Source organism: Castor canadensis, chromosome 6, assembly GCF_047511655.1.
Source record: "Castor canadensis chromosome 6, mCasCan1.hap1v2, whole genome shotgun sequence".
NCBI lineage: Eukaryota > Metazoa > Chordata > Mammalia > Rodentia > Castoridae > Castor > Castor canadensis.
The window spans coordinates 153,971,758-153,996,638 of NC_133391.1; the positions used below are offsets into that span (position 1 = coordinate 153,971,758).

Consider the following 24,881-nt stretch of genomic DNA (forward strand, 5'->3'; position numbering starts at 1 on the left):
TCCTCCCTTGTTCTTCCAATTATTCCTCCCTATTCTTAAAATAACTTTGACAGGTTTCAATGTTCCATATTAATACATGTATAGAATGTGCCTCGACAATATTCACACTCTTTAATCCTCTTCATTTACCCTACATTGCTCACTAGCATCTTCCCCTTTGTATGACCTATTTTATATTCGTGTCCTTCGTTGTTTGAGTGTCTACTCATTGTTGATTGGGGGTTTGCCTTGGTATTTCACCAATAAATAGTTTAATCAGTTTAAGTTCCTATATTACACTTCATTACCCTTTTGCCTCATCCTATATTCTTCAACAGTTTTTAATGTGTTTAGCTGTGTCTTATTACTGCAAAGTTGTGATGTATTTAAATTTTATTCATTTTCTATTATTCCTTTCTCCTTTTCCTCCTCTCTTAGTCTCCAATAACATTCCTACTTTTGAAAACATGCTTTATTTAAGTATATATTCATATTATAGTATGATAATATTTGTATTTGTAATTGGCTCTCTTTTCTACATATGAGAGAATCATGTGAGTTTTGTTTTTCTGAACCTGGCTTACTTCACTTAACATGATATTCTCCAATGCCATCCTCTTATATGCAAATGACATTCTTTATGACTGAATAATATTGCATTGTCTATGTGTTTATATTTAATATCTGCATATCTACATCTATCATTGATAGATACTATCATTGATGTATTTATCTATCTATCTATTAAATCACATTTCCAAATCCATTTATTAGTTGAAGGGTTTCTTGACTGTTTTCATAGCTTAGCTGTTTTGAATAATACTACAATAAACACTGTTGTACATGTTTATTGTAACTTGACTCACATTCCGCTCCAAGTCCAAGGGAGTGAACTTGATGGATCATATGGCAGTTCTATTTTTAGTTTTGGGAGAAACCTCTGTTCTGCTTTCCATAGTGATTGTACTAATTTACTTTCCAATCAACAGTGTATGAAGGTTCTTTTTTCCCTGCTTCATGTCAATATTTGTTGTCATTTATGTTCTTAATGATAGCCATTCTAGTAGGAATGAGGTGGAATCTTAATGTTATTTTAACTTGCATTTTTTTATGGGTAGAGATGTTGAATATTTCTTCTGTAGTTTTGGCCATTCATACTTCTTCCTTTGAAAAAATTTCTCTTCAGTTCATTTGCCCATTTCTTCATTGGGTCATTGATTTTGGGGAAACTTAGTTTTCCAAATTCCTTTTATTCTAATAATTAATTCTTTGTCAAATATATGGCGGGAAAACATTTTTTTTCTCCTATTCTGTAGGCTTCCTCTTCAGTCTGATGACCATTTCCTTTGCTATAAAGAAATTTAATTTCTTGTAGTCCTTCTTGTCATTCCATTCTCTTAATTGCTGAGCCACTGAAGTTCCATTTAGGAAGTCATTGCCTATGCTTATTAGTTCTGGTGTGTTCCTTGCTCTTTCCTGCACTAACTTCAAAGTTTCACGTCTTATATTACGATCAAACTTTGAGTTGATACTTCTACAGGGTGAAAGGCATGGAGCTGGTTTCAATTTTCCACATTGCCAGCATCATTTGTTAAAGATGCTGTCTTTTCTCCATTGTATCCTTTGTGTGCTTTTGTCACAAACCAGCTCTGTGTCTCTGTGTGGATTCATGTCTCAATCTTCTGTTCTGTTCCATTGGTCTTCTTGTCTCTTTTTGTGTCACTACCAAGCACAAAAATAGCTTGGTTTCTTTGCTATGGCTCTGTAGTATCATTTATCATTTGAAGTCAGGTATTGAGATAGCTCCAGCATTGTACTTTTTGCTCAGCATTGCCTTAGCTATCTGTGATCTTTTTGTCTCCATATGAAATTTAAGGTTGGTTTCTCAATCTCTGTGAAGAATGTCATTGGAATTTTGATGAAGACTGCATGAACATTTAGATTGTTTTCGGTAGTATAGCGATTTTCAAAATATTTATTCTGCCCAGCCATGAGAATGAGAGATATTTTCATGTTCTAGTGCCTTCTTTAAACTTTTTCTTTAGTGGTTTATAATTTTCATTGTAGAGGTCTTTATGTCCTTTGTTAAATTTATTCCTAGAGGTTCTTTTTTGAGGCTGTTATAAATGGAATTGTTTTTCTAAATTCTTTCTCAGTCTGTTCATTATTGGTATATAGATAAGTTACTTGCTTTTATAAATTGGTTTCATATCCTGACACTGTGCTGAAGAAACTTATGATGTCTAGGAGCTTTTGGTGGAATTTTTAGGGTCTTTTAGGCATAAAATTGAGTCATCTCCAAATAGGGATAATTTCCTTTTCTATTTGAATTACATTTGTTTCTTCTTCCTCTCTTATTGCTTGGGCTAGGAATTCCAAGACTGTGTTGAAAAAGAGTGGAGAGATTAGACACTGTTGCCTCATTCCTTATTGTAGAGGAAATACTATGGGCTATAATGCCGGCCTGCATATAGCCTACATTATGTTGAGGGTACATATTATATTCCTAGTTTCATCAGAGCTTTTTTCAAGAAGTGACATTAATTATTTTCATAGGCTTTTTCTGCATCTATTGAAATGATCATGTGATCTTTATCTTTTGATTCTGTTTATGTGCTGTACTACATTTGTCACTTTGTGTATGTTGAACCATCCCTAAGTCTTTGGAATGAAACTGACTTCAGCATGATATGTTATCTTTTTGATATGTTGTTGAATTCTGTTTGCCCGTATTTTCATGAAAAAATTTGTATCTATGTTCATTAAAGAGATTGCCCAATAGTTCTTTTTTTTTTTTTTTTTTGTATTGTGTCTTCGTCTGGTATTTGAGATATGTGTAGTACTGGCTTCAAAGAATGAGTGTGATATTGTCCCTTCCCTTATTATTTCATGAAATTGCCTGAGGAGTGTTGGCATTATTTCTTTCTTTTATAAAGGTCTGGTAGGATTTAGTCTAGATGACCTATCTGTTGGTGACAGTGCAGTAATGAAGTATTCCATTATCCTTGTGGTGGGGTTTATCTGTGCTTTTAATTCCAGAGTGTTTGTTTAATGAAGTTGGACACATATGCATTAACAATTGTTTTATTTTCTTGATATAATATTTCTTTTATTAGTGTGAAATGACCTTTTTTGTGTATTCTGACTAATTTAGGTTTAAAGTCTATTTTTTCAGATATAATTGTAGTCACTTTTGACTGTTTTCAAGGGTCATTTGTTTGGAAATTTTGTTTTCCACACTTCTGCCTTAAGCCAATGTTGGTTCTATCTGTGAGGTGAGTTTCTGGTAAACAGCAAATTTTGGGATCTTCCTTTTTTAATCAGGCATGATTCCCTATCATGCCTTTTCAGAGGGAAATTGAGACCATTAATATGCATTGTTAATATGAAGTGGTTTGTGGTAAGTCCTGATATTTTGTTGCTTTTGCTGTGTGACTATATGTGTTTGAGGTGATTCTTTGCTCATCTGCTCCTCTCCCAAGGTTTAATCATTCCCATCCTTTCTTGGCTGTATTTTTCTTCATCTTCAGTGTGTAACAGTCTACTGAGTATTTGGAGCAGAGTGCTGGTTTAGTGGTCGTATATTGTTTTCATTTCTGTTTATCATGAAAGGCATTTTCTCCTTCAAATTATTAATGACAGCTTTGCTGGGTAGAGTATTTTTGGCTTGAAATTATTCTTTCAATGTTTATGAACCTTAATCCATACCCTTCTTGCTTTTATTGTTTTTGTTGAGAAATCTGCTATTATCCTAATGGGTTTATCTTTGTAGATGATCTGATGTTTCTCCCTTGTAGTCTTTAATATGATTTCCTTTTTCTCTATGCTTAATATTTTAAATATAATATACCAGAGAGGCATATAGACTTGGTCAAGTCTGTTTGGTATCCTTGAGTACTCCTGTACATGGATGGGCAACCCTTTCTCAAGATTTGGGATATTTTATGCTACTATTTTGTTGAATAAGTATTCTGTGCCTTTATGTTGCACCTCTTCGCCTCCTTCTACACACATTATTTATAGGTTTGGTGTTTTAATGAACTTGCCGAGTTCTTCAATATTCCTTTCATATGTCTTCATTCTTTTCTCTATATATTCATCTTTTTTCCTCTATTATACCTACTTTGTCTTCAAGTCCTGAAATTTGTCTTCTACTTCTTGTAGTCTGGTGGAGTTGCTTTTATCTGTTTTTTTTTTTTTTTTTTCACTTAAAGAGCTTTCTACTTCCATGCTTCCATTATGATTTTTGGTGGGGAATTTTTTTTCTGAGATGTTCTACATTTTTGTTAAAGTCTCCTTTCACAACTTATATTGTCTTCCTTATTTCATTTATCTCTTTCAATGTATTTTCCTTGATTTCATCCAGGTGTTTGTTGTTATTCTCTTTGAATCTATTTAGTTGTTTCTGTGCATTCACAAGCTGTTTATCCATATTATCTTAGATTTTACTGAATTTGTTATGAATGTCTTTTTTTAACCTCCTTAATCAGTTGTATCATCATTCTTTTGAGCTCAGAAACTGAGGTTTCATGGCTTTACTATCCATCAGACTCTTTCTTATTTGGTTACCAACACAACATATTACTCTGCCTTTTCCTATTTCCCATGCTTCTATTTTGAGATTTGGTCGTCTATTGTTGATTAGTTGGTTGGCGTTTTTGATTTCCTGAAGACTTTTCCTTGAATTAATTTGTATGTTCTAGCAGTGTTGGTTATTGCCTAGGTTGTATGTCTTTTCTGTCCACTGACCTGGGGTTATGATTTAGCAATAATAAATTCACAAATTCAATAATAAACCAGATATTTACATGAAACATAAAAGCATTGGCAATATTATCTATCAGTAAATTGATTTTGGAAAATTAAAATTTTTTGCACATAGGTTAAAACTTGGGTAGTAAAATAATGGGAGAAGGACAGGAGATAAGGACAAAAGAAGGTGAGGAAACGAGTTGAAGAGATGAGAGGTATGGGGGATGCAGATTAATAAGATCTTAATGTGTGTAGATGTGTAGTTCAATCGTTGTGGAGGAGTGTGCTCTAGTCAGGATTGTACAAGGATAGAAAGGACAGTAGCAATGTAAGAATGTGACAGAATAAACTATTAGTTAAGTAGTTTGTATGAAAGAGCCAGAGAACATGGTAGAAAAAGAAGGAGAAGAAAGAAAAGAAGAAAACAAAAAGGGAAAAAAAGTAATGTGGATGAATTAAAAATAAGGTTAAAAATTGGAATAAAAGAGAGTAGAAAAATTAAAACTTTAACAAAAAGGAAAAAAATTTAGAGTTTGAATTTCTTCCTTGATGTGGAGGAGAGTGGGTTTCTTCTGTGTTCAATCAGTACACTGGGTGCTCCCTTCCAATGTCTGATTCTCAGGTTTTTGCAGGTCTTCATATACATATTTACTCATGTATTCCTTTAGATCATTGGATTGACCAGGTGTAACCTAGTTAGTAGGGTGGGCTCTGGATTAGTGCAACTTTTGGAGTGAAGGTGACAGTTCCAGGTATGCAAGGTAGCTATTGTGTGTCAGTTGTAGGTTCTCTGAGCACAATTAGTGAGTTAGAACACATTCTGCTGCTTTTGAGGCCTGTACTTTTCTCTGTTCAGAGAATTCAATGGCTGCTTTTTTAAGAATAGAGATTCAGATGCTGAATCTAGGAGATTAGTCTACTTGCTTCCAGCTCTTCCTAAGGATAAGAAAGGAGCCAGATTTGGCAGCAGTACTCTGTACCTCCTTACCGGGCAAGTCTACAGACTTGTTCCTGTCAGGCTGGTGTGGGCATATTCTCTTAGACCTCTGCGCAAACCATGAATAAGAGAGTAGCCAAGCTTGGCATCAGGGCTGTAATCCTCCCCACTGGGTGGGTCTGCAGGCATATTTTAGCTTGGCTGGTGTTGGTGTGTTCTCTCTATCCCTTAGGACAAAAGCTGTTTCATGATGGGTGGGAGGGAGAAGGGGATGGCTTCAGATATAGCTCATTTTGCTAGTAGGCTTCTCCAAGGTGGTCAAATAATTTGTTATTTCCCATGAGGTGGGTGGCTTATTCCCTACCCAGCCTATAGACAGCCTGGACTATGAGCTTGGCAACAGAACTATGATGCTTTCCCACCAGGCTAGACTGAAGGTATGTTCTTTCCAGACTGGTGTGGATACATTCTCTCTATCCTTTTAACCAAAAGCTTTCTTGTGGAGGGAGAGGAGTGGTTAACTGAAATGGCCTGTTCAGTACTCCTTAGTACTGAAAGCCACAAACTCACCTTAATGATTTCACAGGACTGTTTCTCTGGTATTGGCAGGAGTGAATGTCACAGTTGATGACTACCTTTTGTCTCTGTGGTTTGGTGACTGACCTATTCTAGAATCTTAGCCCTATATGTTCATGTTTATACTCTTGGTGGTCTTTGTGGGCTAGAGGAGTTCAGGTCTGGACAGAAGAAGAGAGAGAAAAGGTAAAAAAATTGCAAAACTCTGGCAGCTTTTTTGGTGAGAGATGGAGTGGGTACTTGTTAGGAACTGTGTTCCTGATGTATGCTGGGTCTTAATAAAGCTATAACTTAGGTGTATAAGTTATATATATATATAACTATTTCTGAAGTCTTCTCTGGATACCAGACAATGTCTTTGTATGTAACGGGGACCTTAAAATAAACGTCCTTTTAGCCAGTAGTCAGGTGAGACAGAGCCAGCCTCAAGGTGATTTCTCAAATGTTTTTCATTTTTGTGTTCATATATTTGCCTGTGTTCTCCAGATAAAGAGAAAATCATTTAAAAATATATAAGGAAAAAACTGACATAAGCATAATGGCTGTGAATTCCAAGATCTTCAATTGGCCAGCTGTAGAACTAGAACAACTAATGTTGTAGTCTCAGTCTGAGTCTAAGTCTGAGATCCACGAAATAGAAAGGGAAGGAAAACTGCCTAATACATTTTATGAAGCCAATATTACACTTATCCCAAAACCAGGCAAAGAAACCTCCAAAAAGAACTTTGTCTTGATATCGACAAAGAATGACAAGTCTTAAGTGATCTTTCTACCATAAAAAGTTTGGAAGAGCCCATCTACCTTAGGAAGGGTGATATGCTCACACATTCTACTAATTTAATGCTATTTTCATGCAAAGCAACATTCTAAAAATGCCCAGGAGAATATTTGTAAAATATCCAAGAAATGAGTGTGTTTAATCTGGTTTACACACTACACAATGTATGCATGGTACACGGTACATATGTAAATTTTTATGTTTTATATGATGATTAAAAACGTTCTAAAAAAGAGTAAAATAAAAATATCGACACAAAAAGAACTTAATATTTTTAGGATATTATGAAAAATAATTCCTAAATGACATTTTATTCATTTTTAAAATTTTATTTATTAATGACACAGGGTCTCACTAAGTAGCCCAGCCTATCCTTCCAACTTGCAATCCTTCAGGCACCCAAGTGTTGTATCAAAGGAATGCACCAGAGGTGACTATATAATGGCATTTTAAATTAAAAGATTAAAAATATATTATGGCCAGAGTTAGAGGAGCTGAGTATAGAATAATAAATATAAATTATTGATAGATCAGTATTTGAATAAATGAGGCAATACTAATCATTTTATTGCAAATATTTTATTTAGAAAGTGAAATTAAATACTTTCAGACAATATACTTATTTTAATATCCTATAATTCCATCAATTATTAATTTCACACATCATCTACAGTCTATACAAAATAATTAATTAATTTTATAATCATTTGAAAACTAAGTATAAAAGCATTCAAATAAAAGTGTAGTGATGCTGGACACTTGTGGCTCACATCTGTAATTCTAGCTACTCAGGAGGCAGAGATCAGGAAGATCGCGGTTCAAAGCCCACCTAGGCAAATAGTTCACAAGACCCTATCTCAAAAAAACTCATTAGAAAGAAAGGGCTGGTGGAGTGACTCAAGGTATAGGCCCAGAGTTCAAGCCCCATCACTGAAAAAAAAAGTGTAGTGACTGTGATAACTAGTATGTGTAGCCATTTTTTCAGACTCCTAAATATTTTCAGTGAGGAAAAAAATGTTTGAAATGTGCATTGTTTCTTCAGGTATATAAAAGTTAATCTAACTAAGATTTAGACGTATATCTAATATTGTATGTGAATTATAGATTGAATTGATTACATAAGGGCTGAATAAAATATTTAGGTCAATAGTGTTATAATAAGTCATTATAATTTTACAATTATATAAAACACTTTGTAAATTAATGGGAAAACTTAGAGGTGAGCTAAAATTATTAGTATTTAAATTCATCTTTAAATTCAAAATTGACACTATGATAACATTTAGGCTGCTTTATGTTACTCCCTTTCAGTTGCTTATCAATAATATCCATAGCACAATATTAAGTTGAGGTCCATGAAATATTGAATATTGTCTTTGCCACACAGCACTCTTCAATAATTTTTAATTAAATTAAATTTACCTCTACTAAATTTTCCTAGTCTCAGCCCAAGATGCATTTGAAAATATAGACAATACAGATCTTTTATGTTTCTTTTTTTCTGGGTATAAATATAAGTACAGTAAAATTGAGTAGAGACACTTTATAATTCATTTTATACATTTTTTCCTCACCATTTGATTTCTGTGTTTCAAGAAACTAATATAGTTGATTCTTAATGTGTTTAAAACATTTTAACAGTAATTAGTAAATAAAAATTAAATAACTGCTATAATGGATGTACTTGTTGGCAGTATTTTTATGGAAAACAGTGTACTAAAACCACATAGTGATTTCATAGTGCATCCTGTCATGAATCTTACTCATTAATATGTGCTTTAATAACTCACATCTAACAATGTATATACAGACCATAATATTAATGACTGCAGATGTTTGCACTGTATATTAATTAGCCTAATCAAATAAAGTGAAAATTTTAGTTGATTTAACAATTTTGCCAAAGTAATGATTTTCCTACACATATTATTCTCTATTTACATATGCATCTTTTCATTTTTTCTTTATTATTTCATTTCATTAAAATTATTTCTTCTGGCAGGGGAGGGATGAGGGCAATAAATACATTTGTTTTCATACCTTTTGGAGTAAAAAGATAGGCTAATAAAGGGTACAGTGTCAAAATATTTGTTATAAATATTTTGCAAAATGTCATCATCAAAATAATTTTATTCACATGGAGAGATTTCTCAATTATAACTTAAACTGAGAAAGAAATTTATTTTATTTATGACCTGATTTTGCTAACAGTAATGGAAAAACCTTCGATACTTATTTGAAAACATGCTGTGATTTAGAATTAGATTGCTTTCAGTCATTTATCAATACAAATAATTCTGCAATGAACGTCTTTATATGAGTTGTAGTGACATATGAAACTGCATGCAGATACATTTCTGGGAGAGACATCGTAAGGTCATAGGGCATGTTGATTTCCAAAAAGTTAAAAGTACTTACATCTTACTAACAGTGTATAAATAAACTTGCTTCGCAAACTTCTCATCAATACCCATATTATTTAATATTTTGATCTTTGTCAATTGAATATATAAAAATTCTTATTCATATATACAATCACTTTGTTAAAAGTAAATTTTTGCAACTTTTCTTATCTTTATAAACATTGCTATTTGTTTTTCTGTGAATTTTTCATTTGTAGCCTTTACCAGCTTATATTTGGAATGAATAATGTGTTTTCTTGGTTCAGAAGTCAAAAGTTCCATACAAAATACAAATTTCATAAAAAAATATCAGTCATCTTTAAACATTTATCAATGTATCCATTGTACATTTTACAGTGAAGTAGGCATGGTTAACATGATGTCAAATGTGATGACTGCCATGATACGGAGTGAAGCTTGCCAAGTAATTATGGTGCGGATTATCTACTGTAATCAACTGAGTCAGGGAAGTTGTCCTCATAGAGGAAAAGTAAAAATGAGATATAACAAACATTTATTTAGAGGAAAACACAGGAAAGGTATAAGGGTGTTAAAAGGTGAGAGAAACAGATGTTTTCACATTAGATGTGAAAACACGAACAGGTCTTCACTGAAATGAAATAAACAAAACACAAAACAAATAAAGAGGTATTTATTGAATGAAAATAAGAAGGGCAGAGATGCACCCAGATTTAAGAGCCATTTTGTCGAGGATGGGTAAGTATGGAACTAGACATCAAACAGCTACAATAACAATATTGTTTTCAAAATTAATATTATTCCCTTCTTGTACAACAGGTTTAGATTTTAAAACAAACAAAAAATAAGAACAATGTGACCATTGTAACAAAGACATTTGTGTGACACTAACCCTGGTTTGTGGGTCATTCGGTTGATGATCTTCAACACTGTGCCTTGTTGAACATTTATGACGTAGACGAATGACTATGTTTAGAACGAAAAAATGTTTGGAGTGGAAAAGAGAAGAGGCATCATTAGATGACTGGAGTGCATAGATAAGAGGAAAGGGCTGCTGTGTGAGCCAAAGAGATGAGATGGTGGAGATTTCAGAAAATGAAAAACTACATATGATATGATTACTTTGATGGACTTAAAAGCAAAGAAGTAAAATATGAAACACATTTCAACTTCAACTACCAGAAAAAAAAAAACAAAGGGGGCAGTCTGGTCTGTAAGTGGACTAGGCAAGTATGTGATAGAAGCAACAAAAGGCAGTTGGGCTACTTAGGACTTCAACTGGATTTAACGTATGCTTTTTTAGCAATTCTGAAATAAGTAGTGCATTAGAATTTATTATGGTCATTACTCTGCATAGTAGATCACTTAAGATTATACTTGTCTAATTGAAACTTTACACCCTTTGCTTATCACTCTCTCAATCTATTTTCCTCAAAATGTTTCCTGACAAAAAAGTAAGTATGTGAGATGATGGATTTGTTAGTTTTCTATTTTGAGTCATTGTATAATATAAACATAGCAAAAATCACCTTATACACCATAAACATATATTATTCAAATATGTTGTCAATTAAATTTTCAAGGCTCCACTTTCTAGTGTTCGTGTTGCCAATCTTTTTCAATTTTTCTAATTCAAAATTTCTGTGATTACACGGTCCACTTTTTAAAAACACTGTTGGCTAGCTTTTAATTAAGAAGTTATTTTTACAGAAGGATGTGCATCAAAGAAAGCAGACGATTTATGAAAACATGCTAGTTTTCTTAAAGACACAATTTATAAAGAGGAAAATTCATTTATTTTGAATCACTTTAAAATGTCTCTTAAATATATCATTTTTCACAAATGTGAACACTGTAGCTGAGAAAGTATTCCCCCAAAGTCACATAGAAAATAATCTATGCATTTAAAATTCTCTCTTTCTCACTGGTCTTCCTGAACAGGGAGACTCGGCTTCTATTATGTTATACTGAGAGAGGATAAAATTGGTTTAAAATTAAGGTATTCATACTAAAGCAATCTTCATATTAAGTTCAGAAATACTTCATATCATATGTTTAAATTTAGTTATTTTAAATGATTGATATTTTACATCCAAAAACTAAGTTAATAATATTTTTTATAATGCTTGAGAAGTTTACATTATCATAACATTATATCCACAAATATCTTTGAAATTCTTTATGTTGAAAGAACAATATTTTATTTCATTAGTTTTATGTTGTCTAAATATCATTGTTTTAAAGTTTGAAATCTTCAGTTCCCCACTGAAAACTGAGATTACTGTTAAGACCCATATTACAGTACATTACGTGGAAACAAAGTGGTAAGTACTGAGATTATTATTACTGTAATAATGATGCATGCTTTCACTGAACTCTTCTTCTGCTTCCTTGAAGCTTCACACTGATCAAGACAAAGGAGATGGAAATTTAAAATACATATTGACAGGAGATGGGGCTGGCAGTCTGTTTGTTATAGATGAAAACACAGGAGATATTCACGCTGCAAAGAAATTAGACAGAGAAGAAAAGTCCCTGTATATTCTTCGTGCCAAGGCTATAGACAGAAAGACTGGGCGGCAGGTGGAGCCAGAATCGGAATTCATCATAAAAATTCATGATATCAATGACAATGAGCCCAAATTCACAAAAGACTTGTACATAGCCAATGTTCCTGAAATGTCTGGAGTGGGTAGGTATATACTAATCCATGTACACTAATATTTTTGTGTATTTTTAAATTTCTATTTTGCGGTTGTGACAAGTGGCCTCTTTCTTGAGAAGAGTTGTATCTAGACACTACTATTTGGTGCAAGCTAATTTCTATCTGATAATTTTCAATTCTACATATCTTAAGGCCTGCTTTTACATTGAAACTTACTGGGAAGAGTTATTTGGTCACACTGGAATCAACACCTTCACCTACTGACATGGAAATGTCAGTCACATAGAAAGCAAAGCACATGGTGTCAGCAACCTAGTATGACATTGCTCATATCATGTTGAATAATAACATCTAACCCTTTGGCACATTTCTTCTAAAGTATTTTCTCATTCGATCATTAAAATAATCCCATGTGGTAAGCATGGAAAATGGAACTTAAATCCCCATTCTTTTACTTAGGAATCCATACTTAGTGGCAGAATTAAGATCAAGTAGCTGGGTAACATCATGGCATGATTCCAAGTTTTTCAGCTTATTTTTGTGCATATTCTGTTCACCTACTGAACACTCTCTTATCATGCAAACAGAAAATCACTATTGCCCTTTTTAAAGCTGCCCATGATTATAAACACTACTTGTTAATGTGCAAATTTTTTAACTGTATGCATGACTAGATTTAACTTCATTCACATGAAAAGTTTAGATTTGTTAATGAGAAAAGAACTGATTCTTAAGACATAAAATACAATAACAAATGATAAAAATGATTATAGTATCTAAAATATGCAATTTCCCCAATTTAGCACAGCTTAATTGAAGATTATTTCTACATCGGTTTTAAGTGTATATAATGGGAGAGATTAAGAGAGAGATGGAAACAGAGAGAGAGACAGTTTTATTAGTTATAAAGCTAATATAGTTTCATGGGGCTGGGAATTGTGGTTCATACCTGTAATTCCTGCTATTTGTTACGTAGAGATGGGGAGGATTGCAGTTGGAGGCCCATCCAAAGAGAAAATGTTAGTGAGACCCCATCTTATCTAATAAACTGGGCATAATGGGTCATGCCTGTGATCCCAGCTTATTGGCAAGCATAGGTAAGAAGGCCTGTATACATAGTTCACTTGGTAGAGCAGTCTGTTTAACATATACGAGGTCATGAGTTCAAATCCCAATACCACCCAAAAAAATTAATACATTTCAGACTAAAATAACTTCTATACATAGAAAAAAATCCTATCAACTCTTTAATGAAAGTTTCACATCAAATGAAATTTAGTTATCAGCAGACAGCCCTGTGAATCATACATCCCTGGGATAAAACATAAGTGAACGTGTTTGCTTTAATATTGTCTAATATCTGTTAGTCTGTCACAGTTACCTGGATTCATATTTATTTTTCTAGCAATGTGCTGGATAGTTTTAATGCACATCAAAGTCTTATGAGGTTATATTTGAGATGATGATAGATCTCAAATTATATTCTCCTTATCAACTTCCTTTTAAATTGTATTTTCAAGTAATTTGGTTTTCCAGCAATATCCTTGTAAAGCATGCTTTTTGTATGTGTGTGATATTGTCAGATATTTTGACATCTGACAATACAAAAACTTTCACACTCCCATCCCCTGAAAGATTTGACATACTTAGAAAAGTGAAAAACAAAACTAAGATGACAGACATTTGAAAGTGAGGTATTTTAACAGTAATTTATTTAAAGCTGAATAAACCTAAAAAATTTGAAACATTACTTCATTTTGATAAAGAATAGTTCTTTATCAGAGATTATTGACATTTAATTTTGAAAAACATATTTTCTTCCAAATTAGCCTGTGATATTTAATGAACTTTTACCTTTCACACAATAAACTCTGATCATATATCTGCTGAATTTAAATGAGTAGTTCTCTTATTAACCACTAGCCCAATGTATGTTCTAACAGTAGTTATTGACTATATAAACATATCAAGACAGAGATAAGCACTTTATATATTGTTTTTAAGAAACATCACTGATTTAATTACTTGAAATAATTTAAAGAATATAGAAGTTTGTGCAAGAAAGGAGAATTATGGATTCTCATGTTCAAAAACAAATTCTGTAATATCATCTATAGGTTGTGGATACTATACTTTCTGATTAGTAAAGGCTTTGAAAATAAGAATTTGAGCCATGCCATTAAAATTTCTTCAATGTCTAGGATTCCTATAAAACTCGTAAAATTACACAGCAGGCAGCTGTATGGCTCCGATTGTAGGTTTTGGTAGTAATGAACAAAGGTTTAACAATGCAGACAATCAGGTCAGGTATAAGGGCTGAAGCCTGTCATCCTGGCTACTTGGGAGTAGAGATAGGTATGATCACAGTTTGAGGACAGCCTGGGCAAAAAGTGTATGAGATTCCTCATCTCAATGGCTGGGCATGATGAAAAACACCTGTCATGACAGCCATACAGGGTAACATAACTAGGAGGATCACAGTCCATACCAATCTAAGCATGAAACAAGACCTGATCTCAAAAATAATAACCAAAGCATAATGAGCTGGATATTTGGCTCAAGTGGTAGAGCGCTTACATAGCAAGCAGGAAGTCCTGAGTTTAACTTCCAGTATTGCCAAATAAATAAATAAAATGCAAACAAATAAACAAGATTCAGAAGGAAAAAGAATGCATGTTTTCTCTCATATGTGGAAAATCTATACCAATATGTGTACACATATATAAGCACACACACATCTATACACGTGTGTATGCATATATATGTATGTATAAAATTGTAATTGTGGAACTGTTTGAGGGTGATGAGGAGGAGGGCAGAGAGGAGGTAAGGAAGGCATGAATAATACCAAATATATTCTGTCTATGAATAACGATTTCAGAAGAAACCTGCTTGAAAGGAGTTGAAAAAATAGATGTGGAGGAGGATTTGAAAAGGGAGCAGTAGAGGCGCTCAATCTGATCAAAGTACAATACATCCATGTATGAAATACCATACTGAAAATCCATTGTGCAATTGGCACACACTAATAAAAAGGAAATGTGGTTTAGCAAATCAGGACTCTGAGCCTTATTTACTTTCCCTGTAAAATGCAAGCAATATCTGCCTTGTATTACATTCTTATGATTAGATTTCATGTTAGTGACTAGCACAGGGCTGAGGCAAAAAATAAAGGCAGATAAATCTTGTTCTTATTTGAAGAGGACAATTACAATTCTTTATTATAAACACTGACAACTGTTGCATTAATTGTTTCCTTGGGAAAGACATTATATATACTGCTATTATTATGAATGTACACATTGTTATGCAAAAGACACCATTTACAGAAGACACTTGAATTAATAACTCCATTTAATAAATATGTGCAAATGAGTATACAAAAGTTAAATGAACTTGCCCCAAACTATGGTCATGTTACTACTATCTTAGATTTAAAAGCAATAAATGAACAAATAAATAAATAAATAAATAAAGTTAGTAGGGGAAGAGGTAAAAGTATCTACTCACTTTTAATCTGGATCTACTAATTATTGATGTCTATTTCACTCCTGTTAATTGTACTTTCTATGCAAGATGTAATTTGAAAATCTACTTTATTAGACTCCAAATTAACACCCTCAAAATGGTATTTTTTCTTATTTTAAATGTTCCTCTAAATATAAGTCCAAGTAAGAATACAAGTGTGAAAAACCTTGCATATTTCAATATGATTTTAGATACTTATATATGCACTCACACGTAATACCTACATAAAAACACAGATCTATTTTACATCTGAAATTATGTTGTTCTTTTGTTGTAACTCATAGAAAGAGAATAAAGGATTAACTTATTAATTACTGTAATTGTGATTTTATTTAATTTTACCTGTAAAAACAAATCATTTTAGAGAAAAAAATTAAAGGATGGTATGTAGAAACTTTTTCAGATCATGTGCTAGCCATGCATTAACAGTTTAAACTCATGTATTCAAACAACAAAAAAGCCATAAATAAAATGATGGAAAACAATGCATTTTCAATGTTGTTTTTCATTATACATGTAATTTTTATTTAAATCAGAGTAACCAAGATTAAATATTAATTAACTTTGGACAAAGTTAAAGTATAATAGAATAAAGTGAAATTTCTTGTCTTTTCATGATCTCCTATTATCTACCCTTTCTTTGCTTTCTTTTAAAATTTTTTATGCTTTTTTAAAAATTAGGATACGTTTGTTATTCAGGGGAGATTCATAGTGACAATTCCAATAAGACTTATATGGTACATTAGTTACATTGCCCCCCAATGTCTCTTCCCCCAACCTGCTCTCTGCCCCACTTAAAACAATTGAAGAGGGTTTCTTTCATTTGTCCCCACTCTTCCCACTAGAATCTCCCACACACACTGTACCTATTTTACAGTTCTGTCTTTCATTATTAATATTTAACTTGATGCTCAAAGGGGTTTCTCAGTGTATATCCTACTATGGGTTTACACTACTTTGATCAATTTAACCCCTTCCATTTCTCTCCAGTACCCCTTTACCTGCCCCCACTTTTTTTTTTTCAGCACACAATGGAGTATTACTCAGCCACAAGGAATAATGAGATATAGAATTGGAGGACATCATGTTAGGTGAAGTAAGCCAGGCTCAGAAACACAAAGGCTGCACCTTTTCTTTCATGCATAGAAGATAGATCCAAAAGATAAACATAAAACACAAAAACAAGCATGATCATATACAAACTTAGATGCAGAATATGTTTGTAACAGTGGAACTGCTCTATGAAACTCGAGGAAAGAGGGAAAGGAAAAAAAGAGAATGATAGAGCATCATTAATACCTCATAACATAAGATGTGAAGGTAGAAGATAAAAGGATGTGTCTTGAAAGACATTTTCATTTCATTTATTTTTGTTTCTTAAGAATATTTTGCACTTCTTTTTCTCACTCACCAACCACAATCCTTTTTCCCCCTTTTCTTTTTCTTTCTAACAAAACCATGTACCATATTCTATTTAGCTATTATAATTACATGCCTCTCATTTTTATTTAAATTAAAGTTGCTTCAATAACTCTCGAAATCTGAAATATGATAGCATCTTCAAATCAGAACATGCAATCTGGGTGATACATAAAAATGTATAATTATGGAAAATAGGATATTACTTGGTTAGAATATTAGTGGAATGTCCCTACATTTTATATTTCCATGGTCATGGTACTATTGATTAAAGAGTTTCTATGAACTTTCTGTATTGGCAAATTGCTGTTGTATAAATTTGGTGATGAAAATGCATGATTTCCCCATACCTGGATGTGTTCCTAACTGCATTCTAAAAGATTGATCCACTTCTCCCAAACCGTGGATAAGTTTCCTAGCAGGAATTCCTCTGCAGGTTTTCAAACAAACAACTCAGTCACTGAGTCCTCCATGTCCTAATCTAGGTGCCAGTCAGATCACTGGGTAAAGTCTTTTGAATAGATAATCTTTACATAGACTGGGAAGGAAAAGCAGCTTCTATTCACCCCAAGGCTACATCCTATATGTACTATAAATTCCTTAAATAAAAATTAAAATCTAGTACTGAGAATTCTACTTAGTCTACATTAAAAATTCTTCAAAGTTCTCATTATGACTTTGTGCCGGATACACTGCTAGGTTTTAGGGACAAATTGTTGATTAGAACTGATCCTAAAAAAAGGGAACTGATAGTACGTGAAATGCCATAAAACTGATGAGTTAATTAGTACTCCCAGCATATTGGTAAAGCTTAATAATTCATATTTTAATATTTTTCACATGTGAAAGTTGTATTCTAACTAACCTAAATTAAATATTTATCAGAAAACCACTATAATTGGATTTGGAGGCCTTACTGTAAGGAAAAATCATTTTATCACTTTTGTTTTGGGTTACTTGGCCTATATGTGGATAAACTTTCTATGATAAAAGCTTACAGCTGAGGTAGACTGAGTGCTATATAATGTTTCTTTTTGCCCACAGTATGTCTTAGTTCCATCATAGCAGAGTAAACACAGGCCTTAAGGACGAGAGCTAAAGTTCTCATTGCATGTTAACTAATTTTGGGAAAACGTGAAAAGGACTTTTGAAAATCCATGTGTTCAAATGTGTTGAAGGAAAATGAGCTGTTGGTATTAAGTTTACTGGAAAATACACTTATTTATTGGAATTTGTTTAAATGTGTACACACGAAATTTGAGAAATATTAATTGCAAATAAATTAAACACGTTTATGAATGAGTATTGTATGTGGGATCTTAAAATAGATGAGAGGACCAGCATGGAATTCACCCTGTCCTCAAGAACTTTACAATTTAAGAGTCAGAATGAAAGCTTTAAAAACGCATATATACACTAACAAAGTCCGACAAACTCATCTTTCCCAAGGGAATAACTGATAGGTTTCATTAAAGGTTGTTTAGATCTATCCTTGATTCTTTATGAAGCTCAAGCAAAAATAACAAAATATCCATCAATACATTCCCTTATGTTTGTCTATGAAACTAGCTGCTACAAAGAACTCTGAACCTTTTCAAAGATAATGATTTCTAGCCCTAGAAAAATAATTTTACTTTTGTAATAGAAAATTAAACAGATGATAATGCTCATTTGTTATATTGGATGTTACATAGAATTACACACTTCCTTAGTATCTTTTGGAAACTAATTGTTTGCAAACATGTAGCCTCTTTACATACCGCAATATATGAGGAAACATAGTCAGATGTGACTGTATTGTCTATATTTTAAAGATAGGCATAGATGCTCCAGAACAAGGTATACTGTAAACATGTGTACAAGAAAAAATATTTGCAGCTTAATTTTGTATTTAATTCTGATAATTTACCCCAGGTTGCTTTCATGCTAATCTCCCACTCTGCAAATGAAGTTTATGTTGTTTATGTATGTTTCTTTATGATAGCAGCAACTCTTCCTTTTTCAGTCTATTTACAATACCCAATTTACCAGAGTAAGGAGCAGCAGGGGATTAGACAGGCTGGATTTATCTTTATACACTTCTAGATAACAAAAAAAAGTATTAATTTTAAATTTCATGTTCATTACACTCAGTAAAAACTGTTCCTTACAATATTCCCACTCAATTAATAATTCAGTTCATTAGCTAGTCTCACCTTTGTGATGGAATGTCTATTTATTTTTCAGTACTTTAAGTGAGCAATAAATTAAGAATTTGTTTGAATTTGAGAGAAAATGAACTGATTTCTAAAGCAGTATCATTTAACAAATTCCTCCAAGCTTATACCTATGGTATGAAACACCACAGTACCAGCGAAAATTTTTTCAGAAAAAAAGTTTCAAATTTGGAAGTATTTATGCATCTGTGTTTGGGGTGGGGTTTACATAGGTACACCTGTCATACAAGTGACAGCAACAGACGCAGATGATGCTAACTATGGAAACAGTGCCAAAGTGGTATATAGCATATTGCAAGGACAGCCATATTTCTCCGTGGACCCAGAATCAGGTAAAAACATTTGTTTTGGTTGACTTCTCATTATATAGTACATCTGGATGAACAATTTTTTTTAAAGTTTTCCACATTTTAAATCTGATCCATTCAGTTTCAGATTAGTATTTACTACAAACATTTACTCTGAGGAAACAAAAGCAAACTTCCTAATATTGAAACAGCATATTTGTATCATTAGCTCCTTAAACATTTGTTAGTGAGTTTAAAGTTAAGATACTCCAACAAAATTGCACAGATTTGGCACATTATGTAGCACAAAGAAATACTCAAAACCTAAAAAGATGATAAGTCTCAAAACTCAGGAAACTTATCTGTCAACATTTTTATCAAAGTTAATTTGTAATCAAAAGACTAAATTGATTCGGCAAATGCTAATTCTTGAAGAATAGCCCATCGTAAAACTGTCTCTATTTTGCAAATTACATTAAATTTGTTTTGGAATAAAAGAGATATTTAGCACACTATTTTCTGTTTGTTGTGGTTAATTTAAGATAGTCTTACATAGCATATCTTAATTTAAAAATCAGTGATTTAATTGCCTGTTTTTTTCTAAAGGCATAATAAAAACTGCATTACCAGACATGAGCAGAGAAAATCGAGAGCAGTACCAGGTGGTTATTCAAGCCAAAGACATGGGCGGCCAGATGGGAGGTCTTTCTGGAACTACCACAGTGAACATCACTCTCACAGATGTCAACAACAATCCTCCTCGTTTTCCACAGAGTAAGGATGTTTTCAGTGATCTCATGTTGAAAAGTTTTTCCAACATACTGCTAACAATCTAATATCTGTACTTCTGTTTTTGCTATTGGATTGCAAATAAAAGCAAATCCACTGCTCCTCCCTGGATAAAGCAGTCACATTTCCTCTGAATTGAAAGTGATGACGATCATTTCCCTAACTCAGTGGTAGTGAGAGAAAACAAGGAGAGGAGATTGTTTGCAACTTTCATTGGACTTCTCTACCTTTGAATAGTTAGAAAGCTTTTCAGACTCATTTCTCCACATTCACTGTAACCATCTTATTCTTTTCCTTCTGACCTTCGTGGTTAGGAGTGTGGGTTTTTTTTTTTTTCTGAATAAACTTTATATACAACATATACAAATTTTAAAGCAAAACAATTTAAAATTTTGTAAAAATTAAAAACATGGTTACAGATTCTTTTAAAAGTGGGAAGAGATAGAGCAGTTGACAATAAAATAGGGTTGAATTTGATCAAAGGACACTGTATGCATGTGTGGAAATATCACAATGAAATCCCTTTGTACAAATAAATTATGCTAATAATAAAAATTTAAAACATACATAAAACAATTTAAAAAGGGATTTCATTCAGTGGAGGCCTAAAGACATCAAATAAGACCATCAAAAGCTCCTTATCATTAATCAGTCATCAGCTAAATGGAAATTCATTCCACAAGGGGATACCATTACTTTCCTGTTGACATGCAAGAATTAAAATGTCTGACCACACTAAGTGTTGGTGAGAAAAGTGTAGGAACTACAGCTCTTCTGCACTGTTAGTGGTAAAATCACTTCAGAAAACTGTTTAAGAGTTTATTTAGAAGTATACCAATATAAAATTGAAGCTATGAAGTTTATTGAAATTGTTTTAAGAAATGGGGAAAACGGAATATGGGAGAATAATGGAAAGTGTGAATGGAACCGAAGTATATTAAAGCACATATGGAAATCTCACAATGAATCACACCTGTACAAGTAATATAGGCCAATAAAAGTGCTTAAAAATTAAAAATATATCTATAATATGATCCAGCTCTTCTATTTTATCATATGGTCATCCAAAGAATATTACTAGACGATTCATACCAGATTTTTTCCCAATAACTGAAAAATAAATGAAAGAATAACTTTGGTACATTCATACTAAGGAATAATACTCAGGAGGTAAGACTATTGATTCATAAAAAAATATGGGTTAGTTTCAAAAACTTTTGCCTGATGAAAAATGTCAGAGAAAAGAAGCCATATTATATAAATTCACTTACATCCATTTCTTTTTTTCCCTTTATTGTTGTGATGGTTATTGGTACATTGTGTCATTTACAATGTATCAATATATCATACATGAATTACCTCCCCTACCATTTTCCTTCATTTCTAAAAGCACAGCACATCTGTAGTAAAATAGCAGATCAGCACCTGTTTGGGACAAGAAGAGGCAGGTTGGGGAAAAGTAGAAGGAAGGGAAAATGTAGGAGCATAAGGAAACTTTTTATGTTTTGGCAGTACTAGGCTTGAACTCAGGGTCTCATGCTTGCTGGGCAGGCACTCTACACTTGAACCTCTTGGTCAGCCCATTTTGGGGTTGGGTATTTTTGAGATGCTGTTTGAAAGCTATTTGCTTGAAGTAGCCTAGAACCACAATCCTTCTGAGCTCTGCCTCCTAAGGAGCTAGGGTTACATGTGCGAGCAAACTGTAACCAGCCAAGGAAACATTTTGAGTGACCAATGTGTTCATTTTCTCAGTTGCGTAGCAGATTTTTTGGTGATGTGCAAACATAAACACTTACTAAACTGCATAATCTAAGTATTTGAAGTTCATTATATTTAATTAAATTTCAATACTTTCTTTTTTGTTTTTTAATAATTATTTTGGTTATTGTTGTACTGGAGGCATTGTGACATTTACAAAATTTCTTAAAATTTTTCATAGTTAAATTCACCCCCTCCATCATCCTGCTTTATCCCCTTTCACACCATTCCTGGAATAGTTTTAAAAAGTCTCATTTTTCCATTTTCATACATGTATACACAATATTTCTGCCATATTCAGCCTCCTACACCTTTTACTTATATACTTCCCCTTCCCTCTGGTGCTGGTAGAACACTGTTCTAGCAAGCCATAGGCCCAGAGTTCAACCCCTGGAACTGATGAAAAAACAAATTTATTTCTCTTTAATTTTTCTGGTATTTTCCACATTAACTAATTCATAGATAGTTCCAAACTAAAATGCCTTGAGGGACAGCAGAATGCAACATAATGATTTGTTTGATCTTGATAAAAAGTAAAAATCATGTCCAACTATAAGACATTAAAATTAAAATAAATAAACAAAAGAAGGGATATTGACTTTTATTTTCTATCTCATTTGAATTAGAAGAAAAAATGTTTTCTTTAATTCCATATGTAAAAATGTGTGATGACAATTATAAAATCAATAATGTAACAGTAAACAAATGGTTTCATTTCCTTTTTACTTAAATGTACTAGACTCTAATATTAGGCATTCCATCTATTATCTAATAACCTTTGGACATTCACTTTACCTTTCTGTAACTTATATTTCTCATTTACAGAGTGAGATTGTTTTGTTTTATACATTTTTTCCACTTAATGAAGCTATACTTTTTGACAGCTTATAATTCAATACGATAAAAAGTCTTCTGATTTAAAATTACTTAAGCAAAAAAGACAGAGGAAATGAAAAGTTTTGTCATCTAAAGATGAAATGTCAAAACAGCTCTAATTTAATTTGCAGGTACGTATCAATTTAATTCTCCTGAGTCTGTGCCTCTCGGAACCCACCTTGGAAGGATAAAAGCCAATGACCCTGACATGGGGGAAAATGCTGAAATGGAATATAGCATTGCTGAAGGAGATGGAGCAGACATGTTCGATGTCATCACTGACAAGGACACACAGGAAGGGATTATAATTGTCAAACAGGTTTCTTTTCACTGTCTTCATTTCTTCATTGAGTTCTCTATAGTTTATGCTTGCTGTTCAAAAGGAAAGAAGCCTTGGATATATTTTCCCAGCTTTTTACATGGTTTTTATCCTTCACATAAGTGGCAAAAGTTGTAATTTCACTTCAAATAAGTGAGGCACGTTCTTCACTCATAAACTGGTATAAATACTCAAATGATTGTGTTTGTGGTAAACAACAATGAAACTCAGGCTGACTTGTTTTATATTTTTCTATGGAAGAAAAAGCATTTGTCATTACTTTTATTTCATACACTTTTTAAAGACTTTCTAATTTTAAGTGTGAATTAATTTCTATTTAAATAAGTAAAACCTAAACATGTCATCTTTTTATGTTAATTTTTTCAAGTTTTAATGTACTAAGGGGAATGTTCTGAGACTTAACATCATAGTATATGTCAATATTAATATTTTGTGTCTTACTTCTTTCCTTTATATGTTACTTTCAAAAGTACACTAAATAATGAAACAAAAATAATTTTATTCTAAACTTATATTCAGTCTTTTAATTTACCACATTTGACTTTAATAATAATGATAATACATAATTCAAATATCTTTGGATAGCACTTCATTTATGTCTGTGACTAAAAATATTGAAGTACATTACTTTGCAGGAACAAATCTCATTAAATATCCCACTTTAGTTAACTAAATTCCTATAAATAAGTATAAGGCAAAACAAAAATGTAATAATTTATTTGATACACCTTTGAATCAATAATTGGGAAGTTATTTAGCCATAATTGTTGGTGTCATTAAAAGAAGAAGTTAATGAACTTGGAAGTAGTCAACTACTCTGATGTCTATGAAATCATGCTAATTTTTCTTATTTAACTTCAGAATTTAGATTTTGAAAAAAAAATGTTGTATACTTTAAGAGTGGACGCAAGGAACACTCACCCTGACCCACGATTCTTACATCTGGGACCTTTCAAAGACACGGCAGTGGTCAAAATATCTGTGGACGACACAGATGAGCCGCCTGTGTTCAGCAAACCCTCTTACTTGATTGAGGTTGATGAAGACATAAAGGAGGGGAGCATCATTGGGCAAGTCACAGCATACGACCCAGATGTCATGAACAACTTAATAAAGTGAGTATGTCAAGATAACTTTGCAAAATTGCTATCTATTTTCAAGCTATATGGGAAAAGTTGTTATCCAATAGAATTAACCACAGTAGTAAACATTGGAAAAGCACAGTCTTTTAGCTGGACTGTCTTTTAAGTGTAGTATTTCACCTGAGTCTCATGATGCCTCAGTTAGATGCTGTTATGTTATTTCTTTGAGGATGACAATACTGAGGTACTGTGTATTTAAATCATTAGCCTGACAGTGGCAAAACTGTGTTCTTAAAAATCAGGCATTCTCTATTGCTATGTAATCATTCAGGAGTTTTATACTCTTTATTGTTGATTTGATTTTGTCCATTGTCTTTCTTTATTGATTGGTAGAAAAAAACTTTTTAGAAGTATCAAAATATCATCTTCCAAAAATAGCCACTATATCTATCTAAATATCAAAACTCTAGAGAAGGAATGTGTCAGTTATATTTCCATGAAGACTGATACTGAACAGA

At 32.7% G+C, this 24,881-nt stretch overlaps 1 protein-coding gene across 2 annotated transcripts in view; it reads left to right on the forward strand.

The window, feature by feature from the left end:
• The window catches only part of Cdh9 (cadherin 9), a 146,575-nt gene that overhangs the window by 100,232 nt on the left and 21,462 nt on the right, over positions 1–24,881 (forward strand). Inside the window, exons 3-7 of one of the 2 annotated variants that reach the window (XM_074077688.1) lie at positions 11,801–12,095; positions 19,444–19,563; positions 20,125–20,292; positions 23,073–23,260; positions 24,143–24,396. In XM_074077688.1, coding sequence (XP_073933789.1) covers positions 11,801–12,095; positions 19,444–19,563; positions 20,125–20,292; positions 23,073–23,260; positions 24,143–24,396 — 1,025 coding nt within the window. Of the gene's footprint in view, positions 1–11,800; positions 12,096–19,443; positions 19,564–20,124; positions 20,293–23,072; positions 23,261–24,142; positions 24,397–24,881 lie in introns of those variants that run through there. The other variant, XM_074077689.1, reaches the window with a different exon arrangement.